At 40.8% G+C, this 19516-nt stretch overlaps 2 protein-coding genes across 2 annotated transcripts in view; both read right to left on the minus strand.

The window, feature by feature from the left end:
• LOC138202842 (potassium/sodium hyperpolarization-activated cyclic nucleotide-gated channel 2-like) overlaps positions 1 to 7587 on the minus strand; it is a 34071-nt gene extending 26484 nt beyond the window's left edge. The window contains exons 1-3 of the mRNA XM_069157142.1: positions 6403 to 7587; positions 3390 to 3813; positions 1228 to 1389 (exon numbers count right to left, since the gene is read on the minus strand). Coding sequence (XP_069013243.1) covers positions 1228 to 1389; positions 3390 to 3813; positions 6403 to 7580 — 1764 coding nt within the window. The 5' untranslated portion in view covers positions 7581 to 7587. The remainder of the gene's footprint in view (positions 1 to 1227; positions 1390 to 3389; positions 3814 to 6402) is intronic.
• A 3010-nt stretch (positions 7588 to 10597) lies between these two features.
• Positions 10598 to 18876, minus strand: LOC138202843 (E3 ubiquitin-protein ligase RNF126-like). Its single transcript, XM_069157143.1, has 9 exons — positions 18775 to 18876; positions 15352 to 15410; positions 15199 to 15259; positions 14869 to 15107; positions 14399 to 14467; positions 14253 to 14322; positions 13703 to 13796; positions 12514 to 12629; positions 10598 to 11734 (listed from the first exon to the last, which is right to left on the minus strand). Exons 1-9 carry the CDS (start codon positions 18847 to 18849, stop codon positions 11582 to 11584), a joined length of 936 nt encoding a protein of 311 aa, XP_069013244.1. The 5' UTR covers positions 18850 to 18876; the 3' UTR covers positions 10598 to 11581.
• Positions 18877 to 19516: the final 640 nt, after the last annotated feature.

Consider the following 19516-nt stretch of genomic DNA (forward strand, 5'->3'; position numbering starts at 1 on the left):
CCATATTCCCCCCATCCCTCTGTTTTCCCCTTTTATCTCTCCTGTCATTGCCCCACCATGCTGAAGAGGAGGCGCGGAGGGATCGAGACGTGCGCTTAAATCTCCCTGGTTTATTTTCACAGCTTCCTCGCTGGTAACCTGCGGTTGTTTTCTATTTCTGGCACTCCGGCTGAATGCTGCTGCAAAAGGTGGTGATATTAGTAATTTTCTTGATTTATTTAAAAGGAACACAGACTTTTCATCCTGATGCAGTAAAAGCATAATTGCAACAAACATCAATTAGGCTAATAATGGTTATCTGAATAGTACTGGAATAAATTACAAGCATGTGTTTTTAAAGACCAAAACAGACATTTGTAACAGCTTACCCTTTAAAGGAAAACAATTCTCTGAGCTATTAATACCTCCTTAATCCCAATGTCATACTAATTTGGTGTAAATGATCTCAAAAAGAAAATGGGTTAACAGGGACGAATGCCCGTTTTGTGGACATTCAAATGTAGCATTACACACTGTCACAATCTTAACTGATGCAGCAGAGATATTGTCTTCTTTCTTTCATTCATTCTTCATTGCAGCCTATGTTACTGTCGCTTTCGTGGGAATCGTTGAATTGTTTGGTTTCTCTGTATAATGTTGTAAGATTTTGTCTTTACTACTGTAATGTTCTGAGATGACTTATGTTGTGATTTGGAGCTATGTAAATAAAACTGAATTGAATTATATTACCAACCATGCAAATAGCAGTTCAGTTGGAGATTCATGTGCTTGTTGCAGCTATACTGAGGAGAGGGAGAAAGATGTCTAGTATCTTTAAGTGGCATCAATTGACATGTATTTGACTAAACAGCCTCCTCTGAATTGACAACTGTTTTTTACATATTTAGTAGTACGCTACAGGATCTATGAACAAACATTGATGTGTAACATTGCTGGCGTGCCTATTTAAAATGTTTACGTCCTATCATAATTTGAGGCTGTCCTTCCAACAACCTTTTTAAAACACTGAGGTTTATGTTGCAATAAAAGACAAGAAAGAGTTTATCATTGTCACCAAATACTGATTGGCACTTAGCCAATATTTTCTCATGACAGTCACACATGTCGATCAATACTCGGTGACCACAGTTAGCTCTTTCGCAATGAACTCAGAATAAAAGATGCAAATCCAGCTCTGGGGTGACATGTGCAACTTGGTATGCACAGACCAGACGCCCTCATACATACCTCCATCTTGTTGAGGGACACCCAGCAGTCTGAGGGGAAGTCCTGCAGCATGGGAACCAGGAACTGTAGGCAGCCATCCCAGTGACACAGCAGCAGCATCATACCAATCAGGTTAAAGATCCGCATCACTGCACTGGCCAGGTCATAGGTCATATGGAAGATCTGGAGCGGGGTAGTGGGACAGGAGGAGGAGTTCAAACTGAGCTGAGACATGTGCACATAAAGATTATCTTGGATCTGGAATATGGTTTTTATAATGTTATCATATTTATATTCCTTGAATTTATATCTGAGTGGCAACATTGGCTTCCCACTCAGCTCCACAATCTCCTTTGGATTATACCAAGTTTGATTAATGAGCAGGGGAGACAGCCTCCCATCAGTCCCAAATCAAACACAGCAGGAGTAGGCAGGGCGTTTGTTACACAGAGATACATGACATCAGTCAGAGGCTCATAGACGCACAAGGTCCAGTCACATACACAAAACACTCACGCAAGCCTGCGGTCACAAAGATACACTAACAACACAGACAGACATGCCATCACATACACATACACTCATTCAAATACAAGAGTGATGGACAGGCACCATCATGATCCTTAACAACTGATAGTCCATGTTGTCTCACACATCAATCATTCTCAGTCGCAGGACAGTCACTTAGGCCAATCATCTATCACCTGACTGACTTCAAAACACCACAGTGACAATACATAACAACTTAGTGGCTGTTTAAATACAATAATGATCTGTATATCATCTAAGACATTACAGTAGTTTTCATAATAAAACATGGAGGACGGTCTGATAAAGTCTACTCGGAAGGAATAAGAAATGGGTCATTTCTTACTCTGTTAGATGAGGGAGAAGTGATGCTCTGTGATGGGAGTGATGAGGAATGAGACTGGACATGAATCACATGCACTGATCTTTCTAAATGCAGCTTTAACCTTTATGAGGTTATCACTGTCAGTTATTATCAATCAGTAACTGACAAAATCGAGCAAGTGGTCATCATTTTTTCACCGAGGATTGATGAGAGAAACTGTACTATACACAGTTGTGTTGTGAAGGTGTTCAGCACCACAGACAGTTCTAAGAAAGTTACAGGAACTAAAAACAGCTCGTGGCTCAAACTCTTTCAAAATAAACTCTGACAGACTAAGAAACAGGCATTTGAACTGGGCAGTGCCTGCACGTGCTGGTGTCTCACTCTCCACCACATCGTCACTCTAATTCTCCATGCATGCCAAGTATCACTTCCCATCATGCACCACTGTGCGTGTATGTGTGCATAGCACATCATATCTTCAGAAATCCAATTATCCAAAGGTCAAGTGAGCAGCCGAGCCCCACTGCGCTGCTCGCCACGGCAAAATGCCAACAACAGGCTGCCAATACTGGCATAAACAAAAAGTCGAGTGATCTCATGACATCCTCAGACCTCCTGTCTTTCAGGCTGTTCCTCTTCAATTGTGGAGGGGCCCCAGCAAAGTGCAAACCTAAAAGAGTAAACAAAAGCTGTGTGGCTGGTCAGGGCAGGACTGGGTCTATGCATTCAGCCTACAAGACGCGGGTACTCTTCCTAGCAACAGCAGCCGCTCTTCACATCCAAAGTCTACCCGTCAGGTCTCTGCAGAAACAACATCTTACCTTACCTTTCCAATCGCTTTAAACGAACAATTAGTGACATATATAATCACAGCCCATGCCCCCCCTTAGTGCTGTATATTATCATCTCCCTCTACCTCAGCTGCTCCTGCTCTGGTGCCTTAATTGATTAACTGGTAATAGGCTGCTTATTAGAGCACCTGATGCCACGGGACTGCCTGGTCAGACAGAGGGGGTAAAAGGGCTGTGTGACAGTAACAATAATTAGAATGCAAAGTTTGTTCATGCTCAAACATCTTGCTGACATCATATATTTCTCACCAGGTGGCAGGTGAGAACATTAATGCTGAGCCTCCAGGTGAGGCAGGGCAGGCAGACAGATTGTTGGTTTGGTCAGGAGCCAACACCAGCATATCGGAGGCAAATCAGTGACCTTTTATCGCTGACTACATTGGGGGTTTCTTCCTCTGTAGCTGTAAATTATGTGATTCGAGTTAATTTAAAGATTGTATTTTCTCAGAGGACAGATATGAAATGTGTGTTCTCACCTCTTCCCATTGGTGAATGTAGCGTATTAATCTGGAGAGCCTCAACAGCCTCAGAAGACTTAGGATCTTGGTAAAGCGGACGATCCTCAGGGCCCTGGCAGTCTTATACACCTCTGAGTCAATCCCTTTCTCCACTATGAGGAATATGTAATCCACTGGGATGGAGGAGATAAAGTCTACAATGAACCAAGTTTTTAGGTACTTCTTCTTAATGGTTTTAGGGTCCAAAATGATGTCCGAGTTGTCCTCAATTATGATTCCAGTGCGAAAGTTGAGCACCAGGTCCATGAGGAAGAAGGTGTCAGAGACCACGTTGAAGATGATCCAGGGCGTTGTGGTCTCGTCCTTGAAGAAGGTGATGCCCACAGGGATGATGATCAGGTTGCCCACCATAAACAGCAGCATTGTAAAATCCCAGTAGAACCTAGCAGAGGTGTGTGTTGTGTAGTTGTGGTGTGTGCATGGCAGTGTGTTTACATGGGTGTGTGTGGAGTACAGGAGGGGAAAAGAGAGGAAAGGGAAGAAAAGACAAAAATAGAGTCAGATAAGAGAAGGGAGTTGCTGTGGTAAGCCGATAGGCACAAGAGACTTACGAACTCAAGATGGAAAAGTGTAAACAAAGCGAGGGAGCTGCTTTTTGCCTGCCTGAACATGCAGAGAATAATTAGAGAAGAATATTCTGCTGAACTGACTTTTGACAAAATTGACATGTACTATAACCTATTAGCAATTTCTCTAATCATTTTATATTTTTATAAAAACAAAATGAATCGAATGATTGTCACTGCTCAAGTTAAAAATGTATATTCATGGATATTTGGTCCTGCACGATGTCTGAACTAAATTGCTTAAATGATAGGTTAAAAGATAGAAGGGGATTTCATCTTCCTTTCTTAACCTTTGTGTTTTGTTCACATTAACTTTACCCCATATGTGTAAATATAGGTATAGGTGGTTATAATTACAAAATTCCTTATCATTTCTTTCCTCTGTTTTCACTTCTTAAAACATAACATACATAATGAGTTCAAGTTTTTTATTACTTGCAATAATGCATCCTTATTACACAGAAATAGGGAAATATGTCATGGTTCTTTGTGTTATATGGAGTCTGTATAAACAAATATATATTTATCAAAATTTGTCTGGCAAAAAGTAATTCACAAAAAAAAAAATAATGATTTTAATTTCTGGGCTGAATTAGACTGTTTATGTAAAAACTCCAATGGCATTAAAACAATTATTTGGGATCCTGAAGAGGCCGTGCTGCATAAAAAGTACTGTTAAAACCATTAGAACATGTGGACATATGCATTTAACAGTGTTAAAGTATGCAGCTAGAGTTTATGGGACCAAAAACAGAAGTATTTTTTGTTACTTTCTTTAGCGGATTTTAGAATTTCTGATCAGTTCAAAACCATGTTCACAAGTTATTCTCATAAAAGTACCAAAGAATGAAAATTAAAAAAAATGTGTTTATTATTTTCTGAACTGGGCTGAGGTCTCCAGGGTCACCTAACAGGACTATAAGGTTCATTTATAAAGCTAGGAGTGGAGCTCTGATTTTACATGGATATCAAGAAGACGACTGTCTTGCTACTTACTGTGGTGAAGTGACAGGTTGGCGGATGGGACAGAGAGTAAAAGTATTGAGGTTTGAGCCCGTCAGAGGAAGCTCTGCAGGACAGGTGCAGCGCTGAGTCATTACACTGCGACTTATGCAACAAGCTCTGACTCCGTCACTCCACGGCAACAACAATTACCGCCCCAATGATGATGTTTCAAGCAACTTTGCTGTCTTTAAAGATGCATTAATTGGCATAAAAAAATAAAATAAGGAGAGGGCAGCTACAGCTTCCCACAGTGTGGGAGCTTGCGTGGCGAAAGAAGGTCTCCAAAGTGACCTGTCGTCAAATTACATCTGTGCTGGAGCAGATATGTATCAAGTTTAGCCTTCAGTGGTCCACTGACTCGGAGTTATGCGATACAAATGGGCCAAACGTGACTGGCGCTGAGGGGGATTTAAAGGTAGCGCTCAACCGCGCGAGCCGACTCCAAATGAGATGGAAGCTGTCCACTCCCTGTGGTGCTGAAACCAGCCGGTCCAGCCGAGAGCAAAACCTACAGATTGTCTGACCCCAATACAATTCAGCGCCTGATACGTGTCGAATAAAAAGCTTAGAGGCTAGCCTTAGTCAAGAGGAGCCCTCTTGGCATGTTCATTTCCCTAAACATTATAATGAAAAAAATAGCTGCTGGATGTTCAGGCTGGGTTAATAGTGCTTGAGCCGCGATAAACAGACCGGATCCATCATTTAAATGCAGATTCCGGGGAGTCGTCAGGCGGATATGTCTCCAGTGAGCGTGCTTGAGGTTTTCGCACACTTGGCTCAAGGTGACATTCCATTACTGAGTGCATCGCACACACACATACACATACACATACACATACACACACACGCACACACACACACACACACACACACACACACACACACACACAGCCTACATCCTGTCAGCGCGGCTCTTGTCGCAGAGCATATTCTACAACAATTATTATCCCAATCCTCAAAAATAATCGCATTTTAAATGCAGCCGAATTAGCGTCGGAGCACTCTCCTCTTTGTTAAATGTGAGCCTACTGCTACGAAAAGTCGAGATGTATTAGCAGGCCTGGCTTGTTGAGCATCTCCGATATGCTACTGTACAGACGGGGATAGGAATGTTTACAACCTTGAAAGGGCACCGTTCGCTAAAGTCAATTTGCCTGACAACAGGTTGTTTGCGGGATTAATGGCAGCCCGTTGCAAGGCATCGATTCATACAGATCCAATCATAGGGGATAGAATGACTAACCAGGGGCCAGTAGCCCTGAACAATAACCATGTATGTGTTCCCGAGAAGTCACAGTGGTTAGGCTGCTTACTATAAAGTAAGTTGTAGATGACAATGAGGACCCTCACGGGCCCCTCATGACTTCCAACGTGCAGCCAATGGCAGCCCCAGCTCTTACCTGAAATCGCTGTAAGGGTGGATAATCCAATTTCCAGCTGATTTTACCCGCTCCTGCTCTCTCTCCACTGCTTTTTGACTACCATACATGCGTAAGGAGAATTTGTTAACTCCAGGCTGCAGCATACTACTAAACTGCCGCTGCATGAAGCTGGCTTGGCTGCCCCGAGGTTCCGCATCCTCGGCGGGAACAATTGCCGGTCCATCCTCCGGCTTCTGGAAAGTGACAGAGTTCCTTGGCTGCTGGTTGTGAGTCTGAGTCGGACCGTGCAGCGAAGACGAGGCTTTCCGGCTTGGTGCGTTAGAGAAGGACACCTTGGAGTCCTTTTTCTCAGGTATACCGCTGGACACGGGGGTGGCGCCGGGGTTTGCACTGTCTCCTCCGTGCCCCCCGGTCAAGGACCCGCCTGGTGTGATCGAGCCGTCCATGCTGGCGGTGGTAGAGTTACAGGCTCCTCGCTTGATGCTCCCCCCGTCGTCGCCTCTCCCCGGCCCCCCTGTCTGCTTCTCTTGCTTGGAGATGATTGAGCGCAGGCTCCCGGTACCCGAGTCCCTCCTGCATTCTCCGTTTTTGTTGCATTTCATGCTGGAAATTGGAGCAAGACCGTTGCAACCATTACCCGCTGTCGCGTTTAAAACCTCTACCGCGACCGCTGATTCCGATGCCTCCGCCCCAGATGCTCTGCTCGTCTCGCCGCGCTGGGCAGCATCGCCCGGACAGGGTGTCTCAGTGGCTCTTGAGGCAGCAGTGGGCCGTGGGGCGGCAGGAGCGTCCTCTGTGTGCGTAAGGTAGGGCTCCTTGCTGGAGTTTCTCCTGGAAGCCGAGGACGCGGCTCCCCCTCCTGGCGTAAAGTTCTTCATCCTGATACTGCCGCCGCCTCCTCCTCCACCACCTCCGCCACTGCCGCTCCCCCCGGCTCGGCGCAACCGCGGATGCTGAAACTTGGATTCCTCTTCTCCGTCCTCCGTCTCGTCCATCACGACGTTGTTGGTCACGCCGGGCTGCTTACCGCTTTGTGCGCCGAGAGAACCGGAGTCCAGGCAGTTCTGTGCGCTGGTGCTATTTGTGCATTTGGATGCGACAGCCTTAGGTGCGCTGATGCGGCTGCATCCACTGCTGCCCACCGCCTTCTTTTTCATGGTGGCAGCAGACGCCGGTGGAACCTCATTCCTGTCCATGACATTGAGCACATCAAATTTTGCCTCCAATTATCTTTGGAGAAAGCCAATCAGAGATAGAGGGGGGATGGAAAGGAGAAAAGGGAGAGGGAGAGAGAAAGGAGAGGGAGGGGTGGACGTGACTTATTTGCAAACTACTGCACTTATATTTCCACTAGTCATTGTGTCAAAGATGCTCAAGCGTCAAAGTAATTGAGCCGTTTGACTGCGTCAATTAACGTCATTAAATTAGTGGCTTTTGCTGCTTTTTATTCAGTTTAAGTTGCAGCCGAGGCCTCTCAGTCACGACCTAAAGCTTAAATTAGGCATTCTTCTGTAGATACATGCAAATAGTCACATGAGCATTCGGCTATACTAATATCAAAAGTTCTCTTGTCAGGTGTTAATGAAAACTCAGATGCAGTCATGTGTTTTGTAAGGCGTTTTGACAATGACGTTCTCCCCTAATCAATGTTACCCATAGTTGGTGTTTAGCGCCTTCTAGTGGCCATAACGAGGGAGCACAGATAGTTAAAAGACAAATTGTTCAGTATTTTCTGATTTAGACACAATTTCAAAATGGCACAAGGTCAGACGGCAAAGGATCCATGGTGTAGGCCCATTTCTCTACAAAAAAAAGGGCACGTTCCCTGAAAATTGCCTGATTGGGTGCTTTCACGACCCTGAGAGGACATACTGAACGTCACAAGGTACATTGTTGTATAGGCACTATTGAATATTTCATTGAAATTGGTTCTGGTTGGTTAGAGGTAGAGCTGAAATGAATACATATGGTCAGTATGTATGGGCACAGTATAATTTTGGGGCATTCAAAATATAATGTAAAATCCAAGCAACAAATATTTATTGTTTTGGTGCTGTCCATTGTATGCCACTCGTCTTACATGTTCCGTGTTATGACAATAAGAAATCCTCAGGAGGAACCAATTGGCTATTCCTGTCGTCTTTCAGCAGTTGACCCACAAACCAAAAATGATTTAACATTCAGCAGCAGAGTCAGCAACTGCATAATCTGTGCAGTGACAAGGGTCAACAAGTGCAGCAGAGGTATTTATGTATTGCAGACACTGACTGTGTTGTGAGTTCACCTGCAGAGTGTGAGCATAACAACAGCTGGTTCCACATTGTGCAGTAGTGAATGCATTTCCATTAGCGTCATCAGGAATCACACATCAGTCTAAATGGATACCTTTACCAATGCCACAGCTATGGAGCTAAACAGCATAACCTCTACACATTTAGGCCATGATAATTGAGCGCTCCGTCACCAGAGAAGAGATAAAGTATTAAGCCTGTTTTCCTTGATCTACTTTTGACTGAGTCTAATTTTGGTCACATGTATAAAAAAAATTTAAAAAAGTTGTAATGCCTAACAGCAACAGTTCATACTTGTAATACCAAAATATAACCAATGCCAATCAACAGATTTTCAGTGCAACATCTCTGCTTTCTAAAATTTTCAGAATCTTCTTACCTTTTTACATCAGTGTTGGGAAGTCATAATCTCTCTGTCCCTCTACTCCTATTCTGTCTCCGTCATCCCGCCTTTGCTTCATGAGTCAAAACTATGCATTTGCACCACGGTCGAGTTTATTTTCCTGGGAGGCCGATGCAGCGGTGTGACACTTTGAAATGCTTGTCAACAAACTGAAGACCAAAAAGACAGCAAAACATTCAAGACGGTGTAAAACAAACTCTCGACAAGTAGTGTGAATGGCTCAGAAACATGTGACTGTACTACACAGGAGCAGAAACAACCTCCTAATGTGATTTATCCATTAATCAAAATCTAGTGCGTTAACTTATATAGGGAAGATTAAGTGATGACCTCATTGGTGTGAAGCGAAAGACAAACAGATGTCGTAAAAACAAATGAGGAAAGAAAACAAGCAATAACATAATACAGATATTTCTCAGAGCTTCTGTTCTGTCACAAAACTCAACTTACCAGCTTTATATATATCTTTAGTGGGTGGCAACACTTCGTCTGTTTCATTCACAGCCTTGAGAGATTCAGCAATATAAATTTAATTTGTTATTCCTATTTATTTAAGCATAAAAACCTCACAGGCTGCGGCAGTGACTCAGTCACCACCTGCTTGTTAATTATTGCTAAACATTGCTCACTAAATGTCTGACAAACATATATTTGTTACACTTTCGCTGAAATGCGAGAAAGGCATGCTGCCTACTTTCAGTGAAGACTTTTGAATGATTCTATCAACATTAATTTGAGTATTATCAACACCACAGCCACAAATGAAAAGTAAGGAATCATGCAAATCATATAAACAGACTGCAAATGACTCATTATAGTCAATGTAAATTTGTTTTCCTGTTTTCTATATTTTTTATTGCACTCAGACATTTTAATGACATGGAAATGTTGTTCTTTTTTTGTCCCTCAGTTTGAGCTCTTCAGTTTGTCTTCATGGGCTTCAAGTTTGTACTATTTACAAGGAGTGAAATACTTGTATTTTATCTGTGTACTTTCTTTAGTTCACTTGGACATCAACTTTTTTTTGTACTGTTGATCAGTTTCAATGAAGCAACATTAAAAATAGATTGATTTGATGCTGTAAAACAATGAAACTTGGCAGAGACAGTTAAAAACCTCACTAAATGACAGGTAAAAAGGCTTTAAGTCTACAAGGAAACCTTTCATCCAAACCATTCCAACCTCACAGGGTGAGACTGTAAAAAATACAGTTAACATGTTGACGATCTATTGATATTAAAACAAACACGCACACGACGCAATCCTGGGAGAAAAGCATTTAGATAAATATTTCGTTTACCTTGTCTCTTCAGCATTTACTTTGAAGTTTGGCAAGTAATTGATTACTCCTGATGACATCACAAGGCCACACTGATTAAAAAGAACTGGGGTTTGAACAGTAATGAACCATTATTAAGTGTATATCTTAATGGGGCCTTTATCATATCATAGCTCATATGTTGCTCTTCGCATCACCTGGCTGCTTTGAAACTACACATCATCAGCAGAAACCATGAAATCTGTTTGTTCTAGCACTTTATTGAGACTGTACAAAAATGCAGTAAATAAAATAAAATAATAATACACTTGTTTTGAGAAACACATTTGGCCAGTTCCATAGAGGTAAGAAGATCCCATGCCCTTTTTTTTTTAATTATTTTTTTTATCCTTTTTTCCTTTTAAATGGCAAAAAAAAAAAAAAAAAAAAAAAAAGATTTCGGCAAGGGCTCAATAAACACACAGGCTTGTGTACATTTTTACTGGAGGAATAAAAATGTTGTCCACTTCTAAGCTGTAATGATCTTTACCTTGTCAAGGTAGTCCAAATACACCAAATCAAGTTCTACTAAAACAAGTACCTAATATTCAATACAAAAACTTGAAAAGAATCGTGCTCGATTTTGTTCAGTAGTTTATCCGGATTCACATTCTCAACATCTGACAGAAATTTGTGCAAAATGAAAGTGCAAATAAATAAAAATCAGATGCATACTTGCAGGTTTAGTTGTATCCATTAGCTGTACAGTGGCTGACAGTTCAAAATGAATTCTCTATCTACACATCTATGGATTCTGTATCACCACAGGCAACATTAAAACAAAAAAATAAAAACAAAATAAGAGCATTTTGTGTTTTTAATATAAAATGTGTCCCAGCCTCATGGCAAGGACATGTTTCCATCAAAAAGCAGTCCATTCTGGTTCAAACTCTGTTCTAACTCTGGTCACAATCCAGATTTTTAAAAAATATATATTTAACATTCTTTCTGGATCCTGCTTCCACTCACCTCCTCATACACGCCGTAACAATAGCAGCAGGAGCTGGACCCAGCGTCCGTTCAGCACAGGGGAAGGAATGATGAGTGAAAGTTTTCAACAGATTCAGAGTTCACCTCATCTCATCATCCCCTTGAAGTGAGACAGAAAATTGTCCCAGCTGCAGAGAGGAGCTGCTGGGTCTCAGTAGGGTGCGATATTTTCAGGTGTGAGGTGGTGGTGAAAATCTATGAGCTGCTGGCAGCATTTTCATTGCTAGGCGAGCTCGGGGAGGAAGAGGAGGAGGAGGAAGGAGAAAAGTTCATTCCCGATAACCCCGGTGGGTCTGTGGCTGTGTTCTGCCCGCTAAGACTCTTCCTGCACACAGGACACGTATCATGCTGTGACAAAGGAAGATCAACGAGTTATCAATCTGATCACCATCAATACATCAACATATTTACACTGCCGCTGATCTGAACAGTTGATCTTATTCAATTCTGTGTAACACACATGACCTGATCAACTTTTTCTCTGCCCCCATCTGAATAATTCAATACCAAGTGTGTTCCAATACAAACAGAATATGCAGCATGTGATGCGTTAGTTTTCATCACACTGCACTGTGCACACTTTTGCACGTGGTGATTTCTCGTCGGGCTTGAAGTTATGCTTTTATGTAGTTCGAACCAATAAGCGTCCTAGAAGGACCTACTGGCAGCTACGGGAGGGGTTTGTGTGACGTTAGCGAGAAGCAACTGTTTGTTTGAAAACAACAACGACCTGATTGGTTGAAATCAGCCTGCGACAGACAGTGATAGACAGATGGGTCATCCAATCAACTGCAGAGTATTTTTCTTTCAAGGTTCCTGCCCTTTTCCAGTCACGTTGTGTAACAAACCATCTAATACGTCGTGTTATCACTGTATAACATCAATACTAAACTAAAATTGCTGACAGTCATTTTGCAGTTTACTTTTTTGCACCGTAGTTTATAGTCTGGAAGAGCTTCAATGTTTTAAGAAAGAAGAGCGGGTTATGATAAACAAATAATCCGAAAATTGTATCTGCCTTCATATAGCTACACACCAGGATGTAAGCTGATCAGTTAAATACCCAAATCAATGTCTGACATCAATCTTGCGGTTCTGTTAAAGAGATCTATATTACATATACATACCTGTTCCAGCCATGGTACTATACATTCATTGTGAAACAAATGATTGCATGGTAGTTGCCTAACACTCTCTCCAACACTGTAGTCTTCTTTGCACACAGGACACTCTAAACCAGCACCTGCACAAACAGAAAAAGACACACCATATGTCTATATGTGTAAGAGATCCAGGATCACACACATCAGCTGCACGGAAAACTGTGATCACACCACTTCTGTTTATTTGAGTTGAACCACTGCTGTGCAGTGTACAGTTAAATTCACTACACCACGATTCAAAGTTGGGTATGTAAAAATAAAAGTCAAACAGGAAAATGTTAAGATCATTTTCAGAAGCTGTTTTTTCACGACATAGAAAATGTGTAACCGAATTTGGTGAAAGGTCTGATTGGTTTCATTCTTTAGGCTGTGTGCGTAGCTGAGCATGTCTCCATGGGAGACATGGAGCCACTACAAAGAACAACACTGATCAGAAGAAGAATATCTTATTTTCTGTTCAGTTAGATGACTCAAAAAAGTAATGGAGTTGCTTCACCCCAGGCTAGGTGACATGCAGTAGGCGTGTTTCCATCCATGTGTTGCACGTGTCAAGAACATTTTCAATTTGCACATTAAAAAAAAAACTAAGTGATAGCGTGGAAAATTCCCCTAAAAATCTCCAAAATATTACGAAACAAGTCTTTCACGCGTGAGGGAGGTGGAAAAGTTTATGTAATTTTAAATTCTACTGAAATTTAAATGATGTCTAACTGAAACATATTCAGCGAATAAATTTGAATTCATGACAGTTTACATAAATCTTACAACTCCACAAGAGAAACAAACTCTTCCGACAGCACATGGCTGTAATAATAGTTGTTTAAAACTCTCCATTTTTATTGTACAGTGTGCTCTTTGTCATGATTTCCTTCATTTGAGGTTTGACTGGTGCTCTTTTAAGCTGAATTTTCTCATTGCGCCCTCTACTTCTATAGAAATCTAATGGCACCTGACTGTAGCATTAGCTGCTTAGCTCCATGAAACAACTCCTTATATTTAAATTAGAGTAGTGGATGGAAACAAACTGAAATTTGCAGTTTCTTTTGCTGAATTTCAGAAAATTCAATGAAGATTTGTGATATATTTGGATGGAAACCCAATTGGTGAGTAAACTGACTATAAATTTGGATTAGAGATTGAGAAGTGGACTTACTGACATGTTCTTCTGTGATAGAAATGGTGGGTAAACTCTTTATCCTTTCTCTGTCTGCAGGAGGAGGCCCTGTGTTTTCAAACTGGTTTAATAACTACAAGTGGAAAAGAGCAGAATTACATGTAATCATATAATCTGCATGAGAACAAGTCTATTCAGTAAAGGACAACTGTAAAGTATCCTCTTCTAATTTCAAACCAAACTATATACTATTTGATGAAAAAATTATTCTCAATGCTTAATTTGCCAGGTACAAAGTTACATTGTGGTAAAAACAATCATTTGTTTAGAGTGTTTTATACACTGGATTAAGAAAAAAAAAAAAAGACGACATCTTTAAAATGTCAAAACCCTTTCAAGGCTGTGGAGCCTGGTATCATTACACTGCCATAAAATAAATTTCAATATCATAAATATATTACAAATGATTAATTACGTTATTAGAAATTGCAATTTTCCTGGGACTCTGTTGAAAAGCTCTCAGGACATCACAGTTCTCAATAATATAGTTTTATCTTCACTGCCAGGTAAAAGAAAAACATTTTTATACCTGTGTAATAATAGCATCAAGTCCATTTGCCCCCCAGGCATAATCCATTGGATTGGAATGTAACATACCCCTGTGACAAAAGAAGGTAGTATGTCAACACCACACAGTAGACAACATTTTAATGAGCCACAGATTCTTTAACTTACCATGGTCCCATGCCCATATTTGGCATGGCAGTAGGTGCTATGATTCCATTTACTAGCTGCTGGATTATTCTGTATTAAAAAAACAAAAAAACAAAGCACTACTTTTAACAAGCATTTGTTAAATCAAAGTGAGGAATTGAAATTGACTGCTTTCCTTACTGGCACAAACAGAAAATGTCTGAACAAATCTATAATTTTATGATTGCATATAATTGGTAACATTATAAATTTGTGGGCTTTATAAGAATAGCTGGTATTCCGTTTTAAAAGAATATTTTATGGAATGACAGAGCATTTTGATATTATACATTTGGTTTCGATGTATCAAACCATATTACCTTATCATATTTTCAGCTGGAGATAATATTGTTTAAGTGTTTTTAACCTTAAGATACAGATGAGGCATATAATACTTGCATGTACTGTAAGAAGCTGCATTGTTGTCCCACACACTGCTGAAAATATCTCACCCCTCTAATGTGGGAACTCCTTCGTGGCGCATACCCTGTCGTCGAGGAACATGTCGAGCCCGGGGTTGCCGTGCACTGTATCGTTGCCGTGATGCCATTTCCCTTTCTCTCCTATTTTCTGTCTCTCGGTTGTCCTCTGTGGGAAACCGCATTCGAAGGTCAAAGTTTTCATCAAAGATCCCAAGAGCAATTGGACCATACCCAGAGGGAAATGTGAACAAATGTTGGTGATCCGTGTTCTAGTAGAAAAAACAGAGGCAATGTCAAAACATGACGCAGGCAGGGTGCAAAACTATTTTCCTGAACCAGCTGATTTAAAGACTCACTGACCTCGAAGGCTGAGCGATTCGGATCAGCGGAAAAGGATGTGGATGCAGACCCATTTTCAGTGCTGCATGAACACAGAGTGAAATCCTAGGACTATAAAATCCACTTCAACATAAAATTATTCAAATTGATCAGTCACACAACAACCGCCCTTACCTTCTCTCCTCAGGCAACTCCTCAATAAAACCAGATTCACAGCGTGGACATGTGTAGTCCTACAGCAAAAAATAAACATGAATATATTTTATGTATGCATCATACCTGACATACACACATTTGTTTATTTGACACACCTAACAAACAGCTACAACTGATGTACAGTGGTGTGAAAAAGTGTTTGCCCCCTTCCTGATTTCCAATTTTTTTGCATGTCTGTCACACTTAAATGTTTCAGATCATCAAACAAATTTAAATATTAGTCAAAGATAACACAAGTAAACACAAAATGCAGTTTTTAAATGAAGGTTTTTATTATTAAGGGAGAAAAAAAATCCAAACCCACATGGCCCTGTGTGAAAAAGTGTTTGCCCCCTAAACCTAATAACTGGTTGGGCCACCCTTAGCAGCAACAACCGCAATCAAGCGTTTGCGATAACTTGCAATGAGTCTTTTACAGCTGTGGAGGAATTTTGGCCCACTCATCTTTGCAGAGTTGTTGTAATCCAGCCACATTGGAGGGTTTTCCAGCACGAACCGCCTTTTTAAGGTCATGCCACAGCATCTCAATAGGATTCAGGTCAGGACTTTGACTAGGCCACTCCAAAGTCTTCATTTTGTTTTTCTTCATCCATTCAGAGGTGGACTTGCTGGTGTATTTTGGATCATTGTCCTGCTGCAAAACCCAAGTTGGCTTCAGCTTGAGGTCATGAACAGATGGCCGGACATTCTCCTTCAGGATTTGTTGGTAGACAGTAGAATTCATGGTTCCATTTATCACAGCAAGTCTTCCAGGTCCTGAAGCAGCAAAACAGCCCCAGACCATCACACTACCACCACCACCATATTTTACTGTTGGTATGATGTTCTTTTTCTGAAATGCGGTGTTACTTTTACGCCAGATGTAATGGGACACACACCTTCCAAAAGGTTCAACTTTTGTCTCGTCAGTCCACAGAGTATTTTCCCCAAAGTCTTGGGGATCATCAAGATGTTTTCTGGCAAAAATGAGACGAGCCTTAATGTTCTTTTTGCTCAGCGGTGGTTTTGGTCTTGGAACTCTGCCATGCGGGCCATTTTAGCCCAGTCTCTTTCTTATGGTGGAGTCATGAACACTGACCTTAACTGAGGCAAGTGAGGCCTGCAGTTCTTTGGATGTTGTTGTGGGGTCTTTTGTGACCTCTTGGATGAGTCGTCGCTGCGCTCTTGGGGTAATTTTGGTCGGCCGGCCACTCCTGGGAAGGTTCACCACTGTTCCATGTTTTCTCCATTTGTGGATAATGGCTCTCACTGTGGTTCGCTGGAGTCCCAAAGCTTTAGAAATGGCTTTATAACCTTTTCCAGACTAATAGATCTCAATTACTTTCTTTCTCATTTGTTCCTGAATTTCTTTGGACCTCGGCATGATGTCTATCTTTTGAGGATCTTTTGGTCCACTTCACTTTGTCAGGCAGGTCCTATTGAAGTGATTTCTTGATTGAGAACAGGTGTGGCAGTAATCAGGCCTGGGTGTGGCTGGAGAAATTGAACTCGGGTGTGATAAACCACAGTTAAGTTATGTTTTAACAGGAGGGGGCAAACACTTTTTCACACAGGGCCATGTGGGTTTGGATTTTTTTTTTCTCCCTTAATAATAAAAACCTTCATTTAAAAACTGCATTTTGTGTTTACTTGTGTTATCTTTTATATAACATAAAATATTTAAATTTGTTTGATGATCTGAAACATTTAAGTGTGACAGACATGCACAAAAATTGGAAATCAGGAAGGGAGCAAACACTTTTTCACACCACTGTATATAGAAAACATTAGTTCAACAGCCCAGACTAAAATCCTGTAGTGATGAGGGTTTAGTTTGTATTAGATATTTGTTGATTAAACTTTTTGGTTATTTTGATGGCTGCTGAATTGTGTTATGTTATAATGAGAGTGTTTATAAATTATGGGAGCACCAGTGATAGAAGAAGTATTCAGATACTTTACTAAAATAAAAGTATACAGCAATGTAAAAATACTCCATTACAAGTAAAAGTCCTGCATGAAAAATCCTACTTGAGTACACGTATGCAAGTATTAGTAGCATATTCTAGTTAAAGTATTCAAGTAAAAGTACTGATTGGGTCCGTCTGACTGATAAATTACTATATGGGACATCATTAGCTTCTTAATAACCAAAGCATCGGTGTATAAGCAGCATGTTGCCGTTATAGCTGCTGCAGGTGGAGCTAGTTTGAACTACTTTATATACAATTAGATATTCAGGGAAATCTGATAAATCTGAGGGGTCATGAGATGATTAATGGGGGAGGAAAAAATAAAAAAAATACATACACAAATCTGGTTTCAGTTTCTGGACTTTTTCTCTAATATTTGATTTTTAATGATATTGGATCATTTTAACATTAATTGAAATGAAACCATGAGACGTTTAGATGGGGGAAAAAAAATAGTATTTGGTGGAGCTGTCAAGAACTCAAGACATTTGAAATATGACACAAACTACACACTGGTTTTTGTGAGACATCAGAAGACAAACAGGTTGGAAATCACTGGTTGTGTTATAAAATAGTGTTATATTATCTATTGTGTCAAATCTTCACCTGAAGATTAACGTAAGCTACCAACTAAATGTAGTGGAGTACATTGAAGTACAATATGTCCTTCTGAAATGGGGTGGAGTGGAAGTATAAAGTAGAATCAAATGGAGGTACTGGAGTACAGTGCAGGTACCTCAAAATAGTTTTTAGTACTGGAGTGAATGTACTTAGTTACTTTTCACCACTGGTGATCACTTCCAGTTAGTGAATATAATTTTCCTGACTGTGCTATGTCACACAGCTAAGCAGCTGCCTGACTATAAAGTAAACTGTTACTGTAACATTCAAGAAGTTTCCTATGAAAAGCTTGACAACAGGCAGGGTTGTTGTTGTTGTTGTTGTTGTTGTTTTTCCACAGAGCAATGTCGACAGAGACTGGCTTTAAAATAGTGAAACTGTGCAAGTAATTATTGTGTTACATCCACAGTAAGCTGAAAAGCCTGAAGAGAAATAGATGTGGGGTTTTAATATTAGCTGAGAAAATCATTCAATATGAGCCACCTGCTCAAAAGTGAGCCTTCATCTTCGCCTTCAATCTCAGCCAGATAGCCAGCTTCTTAAACGGCACCACTGTTAGACGTGACAGGCTTTTAAGACGGGTATAATTGAAATTGCATCCCAAAACAACAACATAATAACGTGAATGTACCCGCCAACTTTAATGACTGACATTGGACTGCCACTCCGCCGTTGCCTGGAGCTAACCAAACTAGCACTGCTAAACAGCAGTCGATGTGACTCCAACACGCACAAATAAAACCCGTACGAGCCCAAAATATATGTTCTCATTCTGCATGCAAGACAATGTTGACACCTGGGTCCTTACCGGTAAACGCGGACTGATCTCTGCTGAACACCGGTGACAAAAAAACCGGCCGGGCCGTGGGGGAGCTTCAGCCATTTCTAAGCAGGACGGCAGTTCGTACCGTCCGGACGGATAGCACCGAGGGACAATAAACCCGGAGCGCAAACGGAAACACGCGAGCGCACGTTTGCCATTCTCACAAGAGAACTTCCGGTTTAATATTTACCTGCAAATAAAAGCGAGGGATTGTAGAAAATAAAACAAAAGTAAACCAAACAAACAGCCATCACGCATCTTTTGTATTGATTTAAATTTTCAAAGCTTTGAACATTAGTTTGAAAATGCGGTTCTCAAGAGGGTTCGCTATATTCCAGAGTATGTGGTACACCAGCAATTAGTTTCTTTAGTTTGAAGTTTAAGTTTGGTTAAAACTGTCAGATAAATGTCTTTTTTTTTGTACAGTATGAACATTATTAGGCTGTCATAACAGAAGATTTTTGAAGTTTGATGATGATGTCAAAGTTACAATGTCAATAATTCAAGTACTTGAGGAAAGTTTGTTTACAATTGGAGGATATAATATTTTCTTTTATTTCCAGCATAATTATTAAGAAATTGCAAAGAGTAATTGTCTCAGCTTTTGTGAAAAATGTGCTGTTTTAGTTTATCCCCGGGGCTTCGCGCTGTATTAGTTTGTACTTGTAGGTCTTAAAACTAAAGTCTCAAGCAGTCTTTAAGCTTTTCTTCTGAAAAGCTGCAACCG

This window comes from Embiotoca jacksoni, unplaced genomic scaffold (genome assembly GCF_022577435.1).
Source record: "Embiotoca jacksoni isolate LCO1_2020_lvr unplaced genomic scaffold, fEmbJac1.0.p SCAF_22, whole genome shotgun sequence".
Taxonomy (NCBI): Eukaryota; Metazoa; Chordata; class Actinopteri; family Embiotocidae; genus Embiotoca; species Embiotoca jacksoni.

Coding starts and splice junctions, on each gene's coding strand:
- LOC138202843 (XM_069157143.1), bottom strand. CDS start 18,849: ATGGCTGAAGCTCCCCCACGGCCCGGCCGGTTTTTTTGTCACCGGTGT. Junction 14,468..14,868: donor GGAGTTCCCACATTAGAGGG/GTGAGATATTTT, acceptor TTTTTAATACAG/AATAATCCAGCAGCTAGTAA. Junction 14,323..14,398: donor AATATGGGCATGGGACCATG/GTAAGTTAAAGA, acceptor CTTTTGTCACAG/GGGTATGTTACATTCCAATC.